The sequence below is a fragment of the Triturus cristatus genome, chromosome 10, assembly GCF_964204655.1.
Source record: "Triturus cristatus chromosome 10, aTriCri1.1, whole genome shotgun sequence".
Classification (NCBI taxonomy): domain Eukaryota; kingdom Metazoa; phylum Chordata; class Amphibia; order Caudata; family Salamandridae; genus Triturus; species Triturus cristatus.
The window spans coordinates 416745904-416766663 of NC_140593.1; the positions used below are offsets into that span (position 1 = coordinate 416745904).

General features: G+C 46.1%; 1 protein-coding gene across 1 annotated transcript in view; it reads left to right on the plus strand.

Annotated features, from left to right (window-relative positions):
- The first annotated feature begins 422 nt into the window (after positions 1 to 422).
- YME1L1 (YME1 like 1 ATPase) overlaps positions 423 to 20760 on the plus strand; it is a 406402-nt gene continuing 386064 nt past the window's right edge. Inside the window, exon 1 of the mRNA XM_085631755.1 lies at positions 423 to 599. Within this exon, the coding sequence (XP_085487881.1) occupies positions 567 to 599 (33 nt within the window). The 5' untranslated portion in view covers positions 423 to 566. The remainder of the gene's footprint in view (positions 600 to 20760) is intronic.

The following is a 20760-nucleotide window of genomic DNA, read 5'->3' on the forward strand; positions in this document are numbered from 1 at the left end:
CGCTTCATACACTACACAACACTTGGTGCCAAATATCCTGAAAACGCAAACGCCGATAAACTAGCAGCAGGACGTAAACCAAAGGTTTTTTTTTTAAGAAAGTGTGAACAACCATTACGCTTTTGAGAAAAATAGGCACCCTTTCCCATAGGACGTGGTTGTTTACGTGTTTAGCATTTGACGCTTCTTTCCTCTTTCTGCCTAATAAAAAAACATAATGGAAGCAGAAAGTGTACAAAAACACATGCCCTGTACCCAGTATCAAAATTCAATTAATTTGGAGTCATACTTTAGAGACCATACGAATAACGAAACCAAAACGATCAGCCGTTCCCCAACAGATGTTTAGTTTATACAGTAATGGTCCGTGTCCGTGACAGTCAGCTCAACCGGAAGTGCTTGCGTACTAACACCACCGGGTCAGCGGTAAAACGTCAGCGGCTGCCACTAGAAGCCATTTTGCGTGACTGGCTGCCGCTAGGAGCGCTGCGAAAGTCTGGGGGCAGCGCTTTGGAGATTTAGACCAGTTAAAAGTTTATTGAGGTGTCAAGTATCCTGTCACTGAGATGTTTTCCTTCTACGCCACGGTTCAACCACAGGTGAGTGATCGCTTCCTTTTTCCTTTTACCTTTTTTGAATACTGCATCATACGAAACTGATGGACATACTTTGGAGCCGGAACGACCTTGTATATCTCATGACATCATCGTGCATGTTGAACATCTGACATGACGTCACAATGCGCGACCTTTACATATTTGACTTTTCTCGTGTCTTTAGCTTTCGTAAACAATAGTCTTTGGCGGATTAATAGGCGTTTCAGTGTTATGCAGTGGCGGCCAGATTAGGCGTAGTCAAATAATTGTATGTTCTTTTGCTGGAGGGTCTGTTCATGGCACTGGATACTTTACGCACACGTTATACAGTCGCTCGTGTTCATGTAAAGTGATGACCTGGCAGCAACGTTAGCTGTGTTGTGATGGGTTGTATGACAGGACAGAGAGTTTGGCACCTGTGTGCCTGTCTATACCATAAGTTCCACGTTTGTTTAAAAAAGAAAAACATCTTTATAGGTTCCTGCAACTTCTTAATACAAGGAAAATCAAACCTGTCTCAGAGTGACAGCAGCAGGATATTGCTGAGTGCTGACGTGAAATATCAGCTAGGTGCGAATGGTGTCAGAAATTGGTTATTCACTCACTCATCCACTTATACCACAGGTTTTCCAACTTTTTTGCTCTGAACCCCACAAAGGAAAATGTTTTAAAGTTGGACCCCCTCTTAGACTTTATACCTGGACTTGAGAGAGCGGGACTGGTAAAGCTGAGTGCAAGAGGCTGGGAGTATGAGAATTTTATAGGCACTGTTCTGTAGCTCAAATTCGGCACTAAATGTGAGCATTATAAAAGCAAATATGTCACACGAAACCAGATAATTCTACCCCAAATAATTAAGGTGTTGTGAGCCCCCTCACACTCCTGGGCCCCAATGTACCTGACCTGCTGCCCTAATCATTGCTGTAACCCTGAGTAGCAGGCTGCCTCTGCTTTTCCTACCATGCTTGCTATCACTCCAGTCCTGAAACAAACTGTCCCTTTCAGGAAAAAATGAACTCCCACATGTTGCCCCCACTTTACAGCAATAGCTTCCTTAGCACGAATGCTAACTAAGCCCAATGCCTCTTAAGGAAAGTAAGATAGTCATGGTTTCGATGCAGCGGGCCCCTTTGTCACTGTGATCCAGTGCCACGTTGCCTTCTTCACTACTTACAGCTACTGTCCTGGGAAACAGGCTATCTCCTCTGCTTTTAATTAAAAACATGGGCCCCGATCTTGCACCATACTCCTTCTGTCATCTCTCTGAGGCTGAAGCTAAGATGTCTCTGCTTCAATATTCACCTCCATTGGGCCCATGGTATATGGCCAAAAGCAACACTGATACAGCAAGAGTGTGCTGGGCCCTAATGCAAACAAGGAAGAATAGTAAAGCAACCATAATTGGGGTTTAGTTTGCCCTGCACTCCACTGGGCCTCTGTGCCACTGCAACACCTGTGATACCTACAGCCCGTTGAAACCGGCTTAGTCCTCTGCACATGACACAGAGCTACTCCTCCTAGGCCTCGTGCTCAAAGTAAGCTGTGTGCCTCTTTCTGTAATACGAAAAGGGGAACAAAGCCCCAAATCTCCCCTCCCCTGGTGCTGGGGCCCGTGCAACAGGGGTGACTTGGGCCAAATAGTAGTAAGGAAACTGGGCCTCCACTCCACTTTTTGCTAATAAGATAGTCATAATTGGGATGAAGTGGCACTCTCACATCCTTGGTCCTAGTGTCGCAGCACATGCTACATTAATGGCAGTGCTGGCCCTTGCATTAAAAAGCCCTTCTAAATTGCCACCTTCCTCAAGTCATCTCTCTAAGAAAGATCTATGTCTGCCTATTGGTAGATGGACAAAATAGCCCCAGATCCCACTACTCCTCCTAACCATGTATTTTACGTTATCAATGGAGCCCATTCTTTTCTTCTTTCTCCTGGACCATTACTCTGAAGCCCAAGGTGCTGGATGACCAGGGCTCTGCTTCCGAACACGACTCTGCTGGAAGAAGAAATAGGCCTTCTCACCAAGGTACCTGCTACCTGAAAGAAATGTATATGGGTGCATTTGGTTAATGTAAGGGCTGCTTGGGACCCAGTATAAGCCTTCATTGATGGATCACTTGAAGTTTCATTATTAGTGACATAGGGTGAGTTGAGTTCTGGAGGGTGTCCTTTAATTTGAAATGCTTGCGGCAGGTACAGTCTGATTACCTATTACTAAATATATGATTTGAAAACAATTGTTCTATCTTATACACTAAACCCAAAGCCACTGGAATTATGCACTTCTGTGGATTCTTTTTGCATAATTATGGATCTGCCACCCAATCCATTGTCTGGTGCACAAACTGCAGATTTTAGTTGGAAAAAAAATGAAATTTCTTGCTCAAACGAATCGAAAGTTACTAAAATGTGGCGATGTGTTCCCAGGCAGATGAAGGCCCTTCACAAAGGTTAACTGCTCACCTTTCATTTGCTTATGTCTGTATTTTGTTGTTAAACTGGTGATAATGATGAGAAATCCTTGCCCAAAGGGTGTTACCATGTGCAATAAAATAATGAATACTATCAAAAAATGTGCTGCAGTATGCTGCATAATTTGCCTTATCTTCCACAATTTTGTCAATTCTGCTGCTTTATTTGGTGCTCACCTGACGCATAATTCCAGGGATATCTGACTAACCCATTCTATCGCAGAATTTCTTATACTGTGTGTAATACAGTAAGAATAATGATTACATATTCACAGTGCTGTCTGCTACAGGCTGTGACCTCGTAGCACTATATATGCACAAGCTCCTTTTCCCCACTTCGCTGACCAGGATTCAATTCTGTGACTCTTTGGGCTCACACACAGACATATGCAGTGATTACATTAACCAATTAAGGTTTCATAACTATTAACTTGAAATTATTTTTCATTTAGGGTGTGTTATTTTATCTGCAGTTACCTGAAGGTGAAAAAACAGAACAAAATAGTTATGGAATATTTTGCTCTTTTTAATCATGTCTTTGTCCCTGCCATGCCGTTTAACTGCTGCTCGTAAGTGAAGACTGCCAGGAAACTCTGTGAACTAATTGGCACTTTCCGGTCATTTTTATTCACAAGTTCTTACTGAGGCATTTGCGCCCATCCCCTGGGAATACATCCATGGATCCCCAGGGGGTCCAGCCCCACAGTTTGAACACCTCTGACCTATACATTCCCTTCAGTGATTTAAGCACCTATTACTGAAATCGACATGTAAATCATGACTTAAGCGTCTTTGTTATATCAGCGATGAAATGGTGGATCTTTTCTGAAGAAATGAAAGACTGCTTTAATAGCAGGCTGTGAGTGGGGAAAACTGGCTTTGCTATTGCCATGTTGCCCATATTCATTGAGTAACTATAGCTTGCATTGCTGTTGCCCTATTTGTACCTGCTGGTGCTACTTAGCTGTACCTGTCCTCTGGAGGAGGGATGCTTCAACTATTTCTGCCAAATGTGTAGCTGTTTACGAAGAGGGGTGTTTCTACTCTCTTCCCCATCTTATAAAAACAAAAAGAATCATTTGAATTCCCCTGCACAACATGCTCTGGTCAGTAAGAAGCTTTTATTGGGACTTGGGACTTTACTAGTTGTGGCATCCTTATCCAGAGACCCTGGTTTCAATCACAACTTCCCAGCTTGACCTATCTGTGTAATTCAGGACAATTCCTGTTCTTCACTCAGCCTTCTTTTCAGTGATCAACACATTTTAAAGCAACTTGAAATAATTTAGTTTGGGATATGCACTGTACAAAAACCTCTCTTGTCTATGGTTTAAAAGACCATAATTTTGATCCAACTATGACAACAGTAAGGGCCTTCTATAGGAGGCATAAGACAACCAACCTGCTTCTGGGCTGACTAACGCAATTTCATCTGGGGAGAAGAGGGGAAGAATGCAATATGGATCCAGGATCTGAATAGCACAGCGTAATCATGAATTCTAGTATCAGTCCCATCATCCATATTTGACCAAACGGGGTGATCCTGGGCAATTACTTTTGTGCACTGTACCTCCTTTTCCATGATCACCACATTTGAGAGCATCTTAAAATAGTTCTGGATGCACACTCTACAACAACCTTTCTTGTGCGTTGTTCCATCTACAAAGGGAAAAGGATGATATTGAAGGAAACAAGACAACTGACTTGCCTCTTGAGTTAGTAATAATATTGTCAGCAGAAAGGGTGCTGTTCATTGATTTTCATAAAGGCCGCTCAGTACATTGATTTAATTAAAGGTGCTAAAGTGAAACAATCCTAAATACACTATTTTTTATGTAAGAGTTAGTACCTCAGCTGTAAATTAAGTGTCAGTTACTGACATTTGCAGAAGAGCGGATGGTCTAGGCTGAGGCCAGAGCTGTTCCTTTAAGCCTCCATGGCTCAGTCTTTTCTGCCATTATGCAACACTGATGGGGCTGCAGAGAATTATAGGACCGACAGGCGCGCCCCACTACCACTGCCTTTATGGTTTTGGGGCTAGCAGCAAGACACGAGATGATTTTGGTGCTTGGAGTTTAGTTTGGCGTAGCAGCATAGGCACAGTCTATTTCATAGTGCATGCTGCTATTTATGATGACTCGTCCTAGGAAACAAGCTGAATACCAACAACCTAGCCAATACCCTGTTGCGAGGCAAACGCCATCACCCCACCCCCTTCCGCGGCTTGTGAACAAACCTAAGAAGCAAGGATTGTTTCACGGCATTGGATTTAAAGATACCTATGTTCTTGTGAAAGACACTTGGCCCCACAAGGGCAATAGTCAAATACTAAAACAAGTTGATGAAAAAGAGAAGTGTCCGTTGCTTGGCCTCCTGTTCTTAATCTTGTGGTAAAGAGACCTCCGTACGAAACGTTTTGTGGTCGCTCACCAAGAATTTTAATATAGATCTAACAGTTTAACAAAGGGAGAAAATAAATGTCGATTTATGTGTCATAACCTCACCCACACTAGGCCACCCAATAATTAGGAGACTTTACAACCAGTGAACAGTAGTTTTCTTGAATGTTTCCCAGTGCAAAACATGGAACCCTCTGATTAACCATACTACATGAGGTAGTGGACCATTCACCCTATATAAGTACTTGACGGCTTCTTGCAGGAGTTTTGTACATCCTGTATGTTTCCGTTTACGAAAATTATGCTACAGACCTTTAACGTCTCTCGCCCACTCTTTAGTGCGTTAGGTACCTGTGTTGTACCTGTTCTGTATGTGTCAGCGAAGAAGATTGTGTGATGTTCTTTTTGCGGCTGTCACCTGTCCTTAACTTATTATTTGTGTTAGCAACGGTTGCGCTGCAGCTGTTCATGCTGTACCTTTATTGTGAAGTTTGGCATGAAACTTTCCACACCACTTAAGAAAGAAAAAAATCCACATTGCAAATGCTTGTTTTAATGCATGATCTGATGGATAGAGTGAACCCTAACAAAATATGTGAGCAGAGTTTACTTTTGGTTTTACGCAGGACAAGCATTTTTTTAAATGGAGAGGGCGACTTTGGCAAATTTTAAAAGATAGCTGACAAGTGGCTCCATGTCCTGTATAACACCTCCAGCCATTTTAGCTAACAGAAGTTTGCATGTTGGGGTTTCGATCCCATAATAAAACTGTTAAAACCAATCTGGACCCTCAAGACCCAAACAACTACGGACCTATTGTAAAGGTTCCATTCTTCGGCAAACTAATAGAAAAAGCAGCATTCACCCAGATGTTTCAATTTATTGAAGATAACTCCATACTTTCCGACTTTTCTTTTTTTGAAAACATATTTTATTTGTCAACTTGCATATATTGCGCAGGGCTCTGCACACCAGAGTCATCTGCCAAATCAACCAAATAAAACCATGACAGCAATCGACTTTTGCAGGATCGTCAAAACAGTACATGAGAACATAAAATGATGTTGCACCTCTCCCCAACCTCCCCCCTAAAGAGCGCACTAAGTCCATACAGTCTTGTCCGTAGCATTAAGAGGAGATCGACAAGTCCTAACCCAGGCCGCACCCCCCCTGCCCCCCCCCCTCCATCTATACTGGCCCAAGAGCTTATTCTGGCAACAAAGGCTCCACCATCGCCAGAGGCTCCAGCCAAATGCCCGGTAGTCCGCCCATCGTTTCCATATTTTATAGTGTTTGCGCGGGCACCCCTTGGCCACAAAGATGGGTTGCTCCAGCCCCATGCAAAAGTCCAGACCATTTTCCAGGCGGCCACCGAGGGTCCCGCGGCGGCTTCCACACCTTAGCAATGTCTTGTTTGGCCAGTGTAAGGCCTAGAAGCAGGAGATGTCCTTTGTAGGCATTGCCACCCACCCCCTCCATGACATGTAGCAGTGCCAGCTGCGGTGTACGTGTATGCTCCCAGCCCAGGACCTTCGAGAGACATGCAAATACCCCCCTCCAGAAACGATCTAGTGATGTGCACTGCCAAACCGTGTGTATAAACATACCCTCATCCCGACCACAACGAAGAAACTCTGGGGAAGCAGTCCACCCCGCCCGCCACTGCCGTGTCCTAGTAAAGTAAACCCTGTGAAGGTATTTGAACTGGACTAGGCGGAGCCGTATCGATATGGCCACCCCCGCGGGGATGCCAGGGCCTCCGTCCAATCCTCCTCCTTCAGCACGCCCACATCTGCCTCCCAGTCTCCTTGGAGTTTCTGAAGCGTAGTTTCCTGTAGCTCCCCATCCCCCCCCCCCCAATAAAAACTTTTGCTTCAATGGGACTGAAATCGGGTATAGACTCCAGACCCTGCAGGCTAGGGGACAGTGCGTGGCGTAACTGCAAGTATCGATAGAATTGTGTCTGGGGCATATGAACCTCCTCCTGGAGATCCTGCCATTGGTATCTCCACCCCTCAGAACATATCCCAGGGTGGAGATACCAATGGTGTCCCATCCCGAAGCCCCGGAAGGGCCGCCCAGTGGGGCAGGCGCCCATTGTTCCACAATGGGGTCTCCCGAGTCAGGCCATTCCACCAGCCCATGCGCCGCAGCGCCTGTTTCCAAACCATAAACGCCACCCACGTGGCCGATGGCAGCTCACTCCGCAGCCGCGCCGAGTACAAAAGTGTATGTAGCGTGTGATGCCCCATAAGGCAGCGTTCCAGTACGTATGCCGGGTCTCCCCTGTTGCCGGACCACCACTCATTCAGGACCAGCAGTTGCTAGGCCTGATAATACGAGAGGAGATCCGGGGATATCAGACCTCCCCCCCCCCCCCCCCCCCCCCCCCCCGAAACTGCCAAAGCACAGAATTCATCAGCCAGAACCATCGAGGTGGGATCGGGTACGGGTGATTCTGCAGCTGGTAGAGAAGTCGGGGGAGTGCTACCATTTTTTATATCGCCGATCTGCCAAACAGTGTCTGGGGCATGCGGGACCAGGACTTAAGGTCTGCGCGAACCCGCTCCCACACAGGTGTTAGGTTACGCTCCCAGGCAATGGCCGGTATGTCCGAGAGAACCACCCCCAAATGTTTCAATATAGCTAAATTTGAGGTTTGCAGGGGATTTTGGGTAAGAAAACGTTGGGGGATCCACGCAAGCCACATCTCCCTATATAACCTCTTTACTACTACGAACTTCAAAATAACCCTTTCGAAACTTACCCCCTTTATCCGTCCATAATCCTTACATCCAACTAACAGACTTGCATGTCTACCAATCCCAATAACAATTTATTTTCTCTCTGCTAATCCACCATTGGGTTCGGGAGTAGCTTGCTACTCACCTAAAAGCACTTTGTCTCGTCCTGGTTAGTAAGTGCTATATAAATACAAAAGTAAAACTACAGCCCTACAATGCCGCATGCTGTTGACTGGAAAAAAATAGATATTATTTCATGTTGAGGTGCCATAGCGCAGAACGAAATGCAAAATTAAATGTATTCCCTGGCTTTCTGCCTTTATTTTTTTCTTTCTTGTAGGCAGTCACAGGTTAAACAGCCCAGTGGGTGAGATAGCTGAGATGGCCCTTCAAATGCAAATAGCAGCATCTCCTGTTAATGGGATAACATTAACACTCCTATGAATACCAGCTAGCTCAAAGGTTCTATTGACCAAAACAATGCCGGTGTCAGCAAGTTAGTGCCTATAGACGAGGTCTTCAATCTGTGGGGCACGACCCCCAGGGGGGCCGTGGAGCCCTGGGAAGGGGTTCGCGCATTCCCCAGCTTCACTTGTCCCTGCAATACAAAACGTTTGCTTTCCTTTTGGAAAAAAACAGCTGTCCTGGGACGCCTAATTTAGATCGTTATCAGCTGCTTGCCTCAATGAAATGCAAATGTGCCTTATCAGTTAAACTGCAAGTGTAAAGGATGCTTTGGAGCGGTTCTGACTTTAATTGATCAAATCTCCCCACAGTCTTGTGGTGACAAAGATATGTTTTTTTGAGTGGAAGTGCAAAGAGTGAACAACTGTGCTGGAAAGTGCTTGCTTTTAATTTTAACTGCATTTACACAGCCCTTTGTACCCCTAAAGAGGTGTTGTAGGGACAGTTACGTAAAAAAAACCCATTGCATTACATACGCTCTGGTATCACTAAAATCTACATTTTGGAAGCACCATTTTATTGTACACCTATTTGCACGTTTTTCAGCATTCTATCTTACACCACTGTGTGTAATGCAAGTATAAAATAATGACTTACCTATTCACAGTGCTTTCTGTCGTCGTCTTTATTCGATTTTACAAATAAAATCATAAGTCAAGTCATTAAAATAACATACGATTTTTAATAATCAAAGTCTTAATTTAAAACCCCCATCAAACAGCGCTCAAGAAAAAAGCAAATAGAGGGAGAGTTTAACAGCTATAAAAACAGTAAGGCCTGCCTAACTTGTGTAAGAGTCAGTGGTTTTAAAATTTGTCGTAAAAACGTAAGCCTCAAATTATTATATTTTGGACCGCGCATAACATGTAATGTATCATTGATCGATATGTTACCACAATTACATAGGGGTACGTTTGAATTCGTAAAGCAACCATGATCAAAAGGGATTAGACAGGGAAATAAGTTTGACCTGATGTGAATCAATATGCGGCGTTGATGACGTGCCATATTCCAGGTCAAATAAGGTTCTATGTAGCTGACAGTTTTTACTAATATTGCATGACGCATGGAATGTTTCATTAGCTCAGGGTCCTCTCGTTCTGATGCCAGCTTGTCCCTAAAAGCGGTTTCCACCCGTTTGCCTTCAGAGCGAGTTATGACAGAAGTATTATCATATAGTTCAGGCCTCACCAGAGCCCGTAAGTTACTCGCCACATACACCATCCATGGGATTTTTCTAATTTTAAGCAATCCTGCAAAATTTGTCTATTAAAACTAAAAGGGTCATTAGGATGGCGGGCGGACTTTGTCTGCCCGCCATTCTGTCGGGGAATGGGACCGCCTGCCATCGGTGCGGGGGTCCCATTACAGACATTAGGATGCGCCCGCCACGCTGGCGGGCGCATCCTGCATTCCTAACATTGCGGTGGGCGGTGTTCTCTGCACAGCCCGCCGCAATGCCAGGAAGACATGTCATGCACTTCCTTGCACAACGTGGCAGGCACCGCGGGTGCCTGCCATGTTGTGCATGGAACTGCAGGGGGTACCCCCATGTGCACCCCCCACCCCCCAGAATCCCTGGGGGCCTGCTACGGGCCCCCAATGGCAAAAACCGCCTACCTTTCCCGCCACGGAAAGACACATCCCCGCATGTATGCTAATATGGATGCCGGTGTCTCCTTGACACCGCCACCATGTTAGCTGCTTTTCGACTCTGCGACCGGGCGGAAAACCGGCGGACGGTCTTTCCGACCGCCGGGATCCCCCCTGCCATGGTAATGTGGTGGGGGCGGAATTTTGGAGTGGGCGGTGGTTTTTAGCGGGCAGATCGCCACCGCCATACGGGCGGTGGCGGTCCGCCCGCTATCCAAATGGGCCCCTAAATTCCTCCTTCCAGTGCTCTGTCACAGGCTGTGACCTCGTAGCATTAAAAATTCACATTACTGTCCTCCACTGCACTAATCAAGATTTAATTCTGTGGCTCTCTGGTGGTTACACAGAGACCTCTGCAGTGCATTGACTAATAGAGGTTTCATAATGTACTAAAGTGCATTTGCCACCGAGTAACAACTTTTAAAATGTATTTTTCCTTTACGCCGCCCATTATTTTATGCAGATACCTTATGGTGATAGACATAAAAAAATTTACAGAATATTTTGGGGCTTATTTATGAGAGGCCTAAATCGCCAGAGCATCCCTTTTTTTTTTTTTTTTTACGCTCCGGTGTTGCAGGCGTCTCAACCATACCTATGAGGCAGTTCAAAGTCACCCAGCATGGCTTTGCATGGACTCATAGATATGGAGAAAGACATAGCAGCGCAAGTCACTGCGTTGCCTTACTCTGCGACAAGGAGGTGTTCCATGGACTTTGCGTGGGATTCCCAAGCAACACCCATGGATTTTGATGCTGCCCCATATTTACAAAATCACGTAAACCTGGGGCAGCTCCAAAAATGGATGCCTCCCCAGCAGAGGTATAACGAGGAGAAATGTTTTCATTTCTCTTCATTTTTAGGTCTCGCGAGCCAAAGGCTCGAAGAGACATTTTATATGTGGGCTTCTCAAAGTGCTGCCATGGCCTAAAGCTACAGTGAACGTGCACGCGCGCAGCGCCATGTGTCTTTCCTCCGTAGCGATCGTAATCACGATCACTTTCACTTTCGCGGGCTCCTCTGTTGCTGGCATTCCCCCCTCCCTTCTCGCCCAGCCCTTCTTGTTCTTCGTGCCTCTACTCTCTCTGCCCCCTTCTCTATCTCTCTTTGGGGCATATCAACAACAACCGGCGATAATTATCGCTCAGCGCTCTTAGCGTGAGGATAATTATCACCGGCTAGCGTGAATTTTTATCGCTGAGATAGCGTGCTATTAGCAACGCTTATCTCAATAGCGATAAAAATCTACACGCTAACAGGCTAACGTGTGATTATCGCTGGAAACCCAGCGATAATCACACGTTACCTTGTTGATAGGGACAGGCAAACTTAGCCATGATATCCTCCTTCCATAGGATATAATGGCTAAGTCTGAAAATTAGCAGACGTAAAAAAGCAGCGTTAACCGCGGTTAGCGCTGCTTTTTTTGTCTCTTAACAGGGTTAGCGACATTCTTGATAATAGGAGAAATGTCGCTTAGCGACATTTCTCCTATTATTTTACTCTGGAACGCCCCCTTTGCATCTCTTTAGAGATGCAAGGGGAAGCGTAGAGTAAAAGGGTGCTAACATGCAAATTTGCGTGTTAGCACCCTGTTGTTGATAGGGCGCTAGTTTTATCCCTGCTTTTTTGGCTTTTAAAGCCAAAAAAGCAGAGATAAAGCCCTTGTTGATATGCCCCTTTGTTCTCTCGTCCTCCCGTCTCTCCACCCGCCAATCCGTCTTCTTCCCTGAACTGTGGCGTTTGTCTGAGACTCACCCGACCCCTCCCTCTCTCAGACCCGGGCTTGTTTAGGAAGACATTGAACAGTAAAATAACAATGCACAAAAAGAAGACTGGCTGCATTTCTCGTGTCTGTCTCAACATATTTTGGAACTATTTCTAGAAATGCACTCTACACTTGCGGTGATTAACTCTGTTCCTGCCACTGCCTAGCCTGGAAAGGCTCTCTTCTGAGGCCTGCTTAGATCGTGCAGCGGCTGCACAGACTGCAGTTCTTCTGAAACACAATGCAGGTAGTGTTGCAGTGGTGTATTGTCCCCCAAAATATAGGCCTACTGCACTGTTTATAGCGGCCATGGATCCATCAGCCAGCTTTCGTTTTTATTCAGTTAGCCCTTTGCATTCTGGGACCTGTAGTCACGCATTTACTAATTAATACTCGATACTAGCTAAAAGTGCCAAGCACGACCCAGGGCTCATTGACGGCTAAAATTAGGTTCTCAATAAAGTGGAACAATCCAACCCCTTACAAGCCCTGGGGTCTCTCACAAAGAAAAGCCGATGACCACGGGCTAAATTGCTTCATCCTTATTGGCGCTGCTGCTCAAATCAATGGCATCCATTTAAGGAGTTCTGAAGGATGAAACACGAGTGGCCCCAACTCGAGTTCGCATTAGGGGCCACATGCTACACGCAAACAGCCGCCGGCCGGTTGTACAGAGGTCAGTTGCAAGAGCTATTCTCGCTTTTCTTTTTAAGCAGTGCTTAATTTGAGTCGGTGGTTTCCGGTGCTCAGCACCAGCACTTAACCATCTGCACCGTGCTTTTCATGAGCACCACTTGCAGACACATTCATTTATGGCAGGCACCTGAATTTGAAGTGATTTGCCCAGAATCACAGGATGTTGAACGGACGCAGAGGCTCAAACTTGGGGGCATATTAACAAGCCAGGCGATAAAATTATCGCCGCTTTAGCGGCAGAAAACTGCCGCTAAAGCGGCGATAATAGGCTTGATAATATGCTCTATGGAATTCTAATTGAAGCCCATGTTAGATGTCATTCACATTTAACATAGGCTTCAATTGGAATTCCATAGAGCATATTATCGCCGTTTTACCGGCAGTTTTCTGCTGCTAAAGCGGCGATAATTTTATCGCCTGGCTTGTTAATATGCTCCTTAGTTTCTCCGTTCCGAAGTCGGCAACTCTCGCATTTATTATTGAGCAGTGGGAGGAGACGCTGGAGAAGCTGCGAGGCGGGAACAGCTCACTTGTTCATTACTAAACGCTTCCAGGCACTACTCCAGACGGGGCGCGGTCGGCGGACTTCCTGACCTTTGAGACGGCCTCTGCTGTGGGCTTGGCACGGACTGACGCAATGCCAGCAAGGCAAATAATGCAGAGCGCACTCGGGGCACTGCCAGACCAGTGGGCAGCAGCAGGGACCCCGGGCACAGAGCAGCAAATAGAACTTGTTTTCACCATGCGGTGTAACCCTCGAGTGCCCGCGAGCTGCTCTGACGGAAGCTTTTGTGACCAAACTTAGTGCAAAGATCTCGAGTTGTAATACTGGCTTAGCTGTCCCGCAGCCCCACGTCATGCCCGACGCCTTTCATCAGCCATGCCTTATTAGTCAACGGGATGTTGCATTCTGGGGCTGGTAGTTTCCCATTTAACATTGTATGAATCGGTCCAGTATATCAGTACACAAATGTTGCCTAAAGAGCCATGACTGGGCTGGTCTGGCCAAGGGGCCACTTGGGATTATGTACCAGGCCAGGTGTGAATACCTCGTCCAGTACAACCTTTCCATTCCGACACATATGGTACCAGGAAAAACTACAAGTACCAGAATGCAAGAAATTTAGCCATTTACGTACACGTGGACGGGTTAAAGTAATGTGTCTGCTCAGCAACTCTGATTAAACTGACTCGTACAGTTCTACAACAGGTGCACTAGCCAACCGAGCTTTCTTTAAAAGGCAGATGTGCGTGAGACGCTGTCAATGAATCCCTGTTATGTAACTTTAGTGTGTATTTTAAAACTAATCCATGTGCAATTACATGTATATAGATATACACATACACACTATATATTGATTCACATAAAAAAGAAAGGTTAAAGTGATGTCATAATTAGATGTCAAAATAAAACTAACATTTAAAAACAAAAAACACTGAAATTCAGCAGTTATAGTTCACTGAGCCCTGCATTGCTTATCACCTCACATTACATCAATCATTTCGTGTTAAATGACACCTTTGATGGCATCTCCGATGACTTCTCTTATAACCTCTTAGTCATATACAGCATATAGTTACTGTGTGAACATGGGTGGGTGCGTAGCATGGAAATATTGCAAATCTTGGAGACCAGTGTGGTTGCACGTGGTGAAAGTTACATCACAGAAGTGTGGGATGCAAGTATCACTCCTTGTAATACAAGATAAGGAGAGTGCACCTAATGTAGTTGCAGCGGTATAATTGTAAGCAGGGTTTGGCTTAATGCCAAAGCCAGTTCCCAAATGTGTGTGAGAAAGGCCAGTTTATGCTGACATTCGATGATCCCCCAGTGGAAGTATGGAAATGGGGCCCCTTTAAATTGTTGTCACAGAGTGCGATAGACAAATTATGTAGTGAGGGCGTTCTTATGGGAAGGGAAGAGGTGTGGCGCTGCGGCCAGGGCGACTGACTCCGGAATCTGGGGATCATGGTTCGATCCCCGGCGGCAGATTAGCCCAGCACCATGTGACTCTGGGCAATAGCTTGCTTCATCTTCCCGACGGCCCCCAGCGCCTAGAAACCCTTACAGGTGATTGTTCACGCTTTACAAATGTGGATTATTATGGTGTGGATGTTCAACTTCAGAACTTTGCTGAAGATTTTGTCAATTTGAAGATTGCAGATGACCACCAAGCAACTGGCCATTCTAGCTCCTTGAGACCCTCACAGGTGATTTGTTGCACTTTATAAATCTTTAATTGATTGAAAAAAGTAGAACGTGTTGGTGTCCCACTTCGAGTTGGTGTATCTCATTGAACGTTGCTACAAACTTTCGCAAAGGTTGGAAAAAAAGCACATTTGTGCAGACCTAAAAAAAACCACCAAAATCCCAGCTGTAATAAAGATTGCCAACATTGAGGCGATCTACAAACGCGTTGTGACACTGTTTAAATGTTTCTCACGTTGGCACCAACACCGCAGGCCTGCAGACAGTAATACCAATGTGCACTCATAACATTATAGTAGGAAAAATAAATATCTACATTCCTCAGCAGACAGAAACACGTTTAAAAGCCCAAAGAGAAATTATATTAAAATCAGTATTTGGGTGATCTCCATTGAGGATGACGTATCTGATGATGTCAATGACAAGGGTGCGTGGGCTGACGATTGTGGATAACTCCAGCAAACAAAGACAAGCATTTGCAATGCAATAGGTCTCGCATTTGCAATAGTTTAAGCTATTGGCATTGTTCATGAGAATGCCTTTTTTATCTATTTTATAAAACAAACACATAAATAAATGCCATTATCATTTACAATGCCAATAGCTAGTGATGCATTATTATTAGCAATGCCAACTGCTCACACTTTTATAATGCGAGACCTATTGCATTGCAAATGCTTGTTCCTCTTTCCATGTGTGCTGCATTCTGCAGCTCACATTGAAAGAGGAAAACGCCTCTCGGGATTGTGTTTGTGAAGGAAGGTGCCCCATTCTGTACATAAACAATCCTGCTTATGTTGGTGCTAGGCAGCAATTTGCGCACCAATAAAAGGGAAAAGGACAGGAATGCACCGTATTTAACAAATACACTGCATTCCTGCCCTTTCACATTGGCATAGGGCAGCACAGCAAGAAGACTTGCGGCGCTGCATGCGCCAATTCCTCATAAATGAGGCTTTGTTTTTAGATGCACCTTTGGCCACACCCCCATGCTCAGTGACCTTTGGTTTGCTAATCACTGTTTTAATATTATTTCCCAACCGTAAAAATTATTTGCTGTGATAATTGGGGGTGTGTATGGTTGTCAATGGATGTCGATTTTTATTTTATTTTTTTAAATTAAAAATTAATAAATATTTTTATTGTTTTAATACAAACACAATTAGTCAATAGCCAGATAAGTGTGCAATCAGCTTAGCATGCAATAAGGCGTATTCATAATTGAGGACAATCACTAATATCGGGCAGATGCTTGTATCACAATAAATCTCAGTCCATGGGAACTGCCATCCATGAGTCTCCGCTGTCCAGTACGTTGGTTCAGTTACAATAAGCACCCTTGTCAATGAATCATGACATACATCCTCCTGTCATGAACCTGACCTTGCTAAATGCGATCTCCCACCCCACTCCCCATTGGCGTAACAAATATATACATTTATTTGTAGTTACAGGTCTCGGCTGCATTGGTATTAGTTAAACGCAAAACATCAAGCAATGATACAATTCTCTGCCGTCAGAGGCAGCCCCCAAACAAGACACCAAAGTGCTCATCCCACTAAAATAGGGTAGTCCCTCAAGGCAGCGCATCTAAATCCGGCGCACCCGAACCCACATCAGAGTCCATATCCGGAATTTTTAATAACCCCACCAGGGCCTCCCATGCCCTCGCCATCTATAGTGCCTTTTTGCTGTTAACGCGGGTCGCCAGCTGCAATCTTGTAGTCCCATCGCATTCCGCCCACTTAAGAAACTCGGCTTGCCATCTCCGAAAGCTAGGGCCCTTCTTGGCCTTCCAGTAAATTGTGATTTCCCTCTTCACCAGCAAAAGCCCTAACACTATGAATTTGCTTGTTATCTTGTTCTTGGAGGTGTGAGGGAACCAATGTAGCAAACAGGCCTTTAGTGGGTTCTATGTCCCTAGTCGTGACATCCTGCAAAAGTGCTACCACCTCCTCCCAATATGTTCCCAACTGAGGGCACCCCCACATCATGTGAGAGAAATCTGCTCCCACCGTACTGCAGCGCGGGCACATTGCCGAATTCACTTTAAAATGCTGATGAATTTTTGCTGGTGTAAGATCAGCTCTGTGGAGTATACAAAATGCACCCGTTGGAAGCACGCGTTCCTCGTGCTTTTCCATGCTCGTTCTATAAGACCCGCCTAAGCTTTCTCAGGGATGTCCACACCTACATCTTCCTCCCATTTTAGTCGAAGTGAGCCCAGAGGGGCGAGTCTCTTGTGCATCATTCGGCGGTACGGGCACGTAACCGCCTTAATGATGCCCGCTGCCATAACTACGTATTGACAAGCCATTGAGGTTCACTAAGCCCCTCCTTCCAATGTGCTTGGATGGCCGTCATAAGCGCCACATGCATCAAGTAGTCTCCGCGGGCCACCTCATACTGGTCTTGTAATACCTCATAAGGAAGTACAGCACCATCTGCATATAGATCCCCCATCGTGGTCAGCCCCCCTCTCCGCCCAGTCAATCAGTGCCCCCCAACCACCCCCATGTGGCAGAGCAGTACACATTACCAGCGGGATCTCAGGGGCATATGGTCGCGCTATTTGTGCTCGCCGTTGACTTCTATTCCAGCAGAGTTTAAACGTCACCATTTCTCGAGTGAGAGAGGAGGTCGGGAGCGGCAACTGCAATATTAATCTTGAAAGCGTCTGTCTAGTAACCTGATTCCCATCTATATCAGCTGGGTCCCGAAATGTCCGTGCAATCGACTGAGTAAGCCACCCCAACTGCGCCGCTAAATAATAAAAGTCCGGGACCGCTAAGCCGCCCTCCGATCTCGTTCTCATCCGATTGTTAAGGGCCACCCTCCGTCTGCACGTGGCCCAGATGAACCCAACCAGTATTGACCGAAGCTGCTTAAAAACAGAGGCTGGAATCCAAATAGGCAGTGTTCTAAAATAACATAACAGCCAGGGGAGTGTTATCATCTTAAGAAAAGGGCCACCCGCCCAGCTACCGAGAGGAAGTGTGCCCCAAAACTCGATAGCCTTTGAGCCCCCTTATGACCCTGCCCACATTACCCTCCAATAGGTTGGGTATAATAAATACGAGTGCCGAGGTAAGTCATGCATTGATGCTCCCATTGTATTCCCTGCGTTGTCGACGGACCTTCGGTCGTAGGCGCTGCAGGAAACAGACAAGTCTTCGCCCAGTTTATTAAGGCCAGCAATTGCACCAAGGTCAGCCAATAGAATTTTTGCACCCCGAAGGGCATCCTCCGTGTCCGCCAAAAACATAAGATCGTCGGTGTAAAGTGCAATATGATGGAGGTGCTCGAGCACTTGGAGCCCCTGATAATGTAAACCCGTCCTGGCCCGTGCCGCAAGCGGCTCCATGGCCAGGGCGAACAGCAGTGGGGATAGGGGCAGCCCTGTTAGTTCCCCGACCCATGATGCAGGCATCCGAAATCATCCTGCCCGTTTTAACTCGCGCTGTAGACTGGCAATACAAGAGAGCTGTCCAATCCACAAAATCATCCCCCAGACCAAACCGCCGCATAACTTGAAACACATATGTCCATTCCAAGCTATCAAAAGCCTTCTAAATATCTATTGCCAATACAGCAGCTGAGGGCTTGTGATACGTATCAGCATCTAAGATACTAAGAAGGCGCTGCACATTTTAGGCTGTATTCCGGGACGGTATAAACTCCGCTTGATCCGTATGTATCAATTGCACCATATACGAGAGCAGACGGGTCACCAATATCCGACTTAAGATCTTGTAGTCTGTAGTCCGCATTGACAACTGTCGATGGGCCGTCCTGTCATGAGAAGGTTTCCCAGGTTTTAAAAGTGGTATAATTACCGCCTCAAGAGTAGTAGCAGGCAGAAGGCGTTCCCTTATTGCGGTGTTGTATAATGTTACCAACCTAGGGGCCAGGAGATCAATATATGTACTATAGAACTCCACAGGCAGACCATCCACCCCAGGGGTTTTACTCCGGGCCATATGTTTGATAGCTCCGCGGACCTCCCCTATAGTGATGTTCTGTCCCAACAACTCAGCCTGCTCTATATCTAATGCCAGAAGATCCACCACCTCCAAAAAGTCTTGAATGGCCTCCTCGATAGGCGCCACCTTACTCTGGTATAAATCAGTATAGTAAGCAAAGAACTGGTCATTGATCCCCCCCGCTGTGTGTAATGGATTTCCCCATCAGGACCATGAAGTTCCAGAATGACCAAACCCCTTCTCGCTGGGTTGGCCAACCATGCCAAGAACCCCCCATGACGTATACCGCTTCACATAAGCACGCGCTACATATCTTTTATAATCGAAGCAGCGCAGCCTTTCAACCTGTACGGCAACCTCCTCCCTCGCTTCCACTAAGTCCTGTTGTCGATGGGGGTGATCAGGCCTCTCTCTCTCTCTCTCTCTCTCTCCACTTCCCGCAGCCTCTGATCCACCCTCTCTAAGTCTTTCAATAGCACCCTACGTACTCCCATCTTATTCGCTATACACGGCCCTCTTATCACACTGCTAAAAGCATCCCATTCCACCGCCAATGAGGAGGCGGTACCAGTGTTTTCAAGAAAATAATTATCAATACCGGTCCCCACCACCTCACGAAATACCTGATCCTCCAATAATTCTGGACTCAATTGCCATGTTGGGATTCTAGATCGCCCTGGCAACAGGTTGATACGCAAAAGCAAAGGGTTATGGTCTGACAACGTTCTGGTGAGGTACTTGTTGTACTGGACCTCTGCGTGTATGTCAGGAGAACTAAGCATCGCGTCCAGGCGAACATGGAGGGCATGTAGAGCGGAGAAAAACGAATAGTCCCGAGTGTTCGGGTGGTGTGCCCTCCAGGTGTCTACCAATCCCCATCAATGCTGCCAATCTCGCCGGAGCCTTGAGAGGCGCATCCGGGAGAGGGGGATGAGATCTATCCAGCTGTACATCTGTGACCAAATTAAAATCCCCACCCATAATGACAGACCTGACAGACCCAGTCAAAAATTGAGTAAATGTCCCTGACAAGTGTGTTAAAAAGGCCGATTGTACAGTATTTGGAGCATAGATACTGGCCAGCACAACATCTCTACCATTTAGGCAGCCTGCCACTAAGATGTATCGCCCCTCTGGATCTTTTAACTGACGTGTGGGTTGGAAAGGGACTCCCACCCGGACCCAGATCAATACACCCCTCGCAAAGGCAGAAGAAGTTGTACAAAAAACCTGCCCTCTCCATCTGCGCTGCAATGCAGCGTCCGCTTTGTGTGCAATTTAAGTCTCCTGAAGGAAAGCCAGGTGGACTCCTCTACGCACTAAGTATGCATGTATCTTGTGCCTTCGTAACATGGTATGCATACCTCTGACATTCCAATATATACACATTAGCTCAGGCATCGAACCCATTACATTGCTCCCCTTCGACCATCAACAGCTCGTTCAAGAAAGTTACGCCAATGCCCCCAAAACATTCCCTTACAACAAAAAGAACAACCCCAACACACCCACCCCAGGTCAGGCACTAAAAAACTAGCCCCATCCAAACTACTTAAAAACTAACTGCCCTCTATTGGCTACAGAGGAACCAAGGTGAAGAGTGGCCGCAACCCGGTGGTTACTTTCCGCATTTATATGTGGAATCAACTGCACTCATGCCACACTTAATACTCTACACCCCATCCCCGGGATGCAATTCTCCACTAGAATAAAGTACCCACCCCTCCCACTCCAGCCAGCGAACACCGGACCAGCCATAGTATAAACGGTGCAGT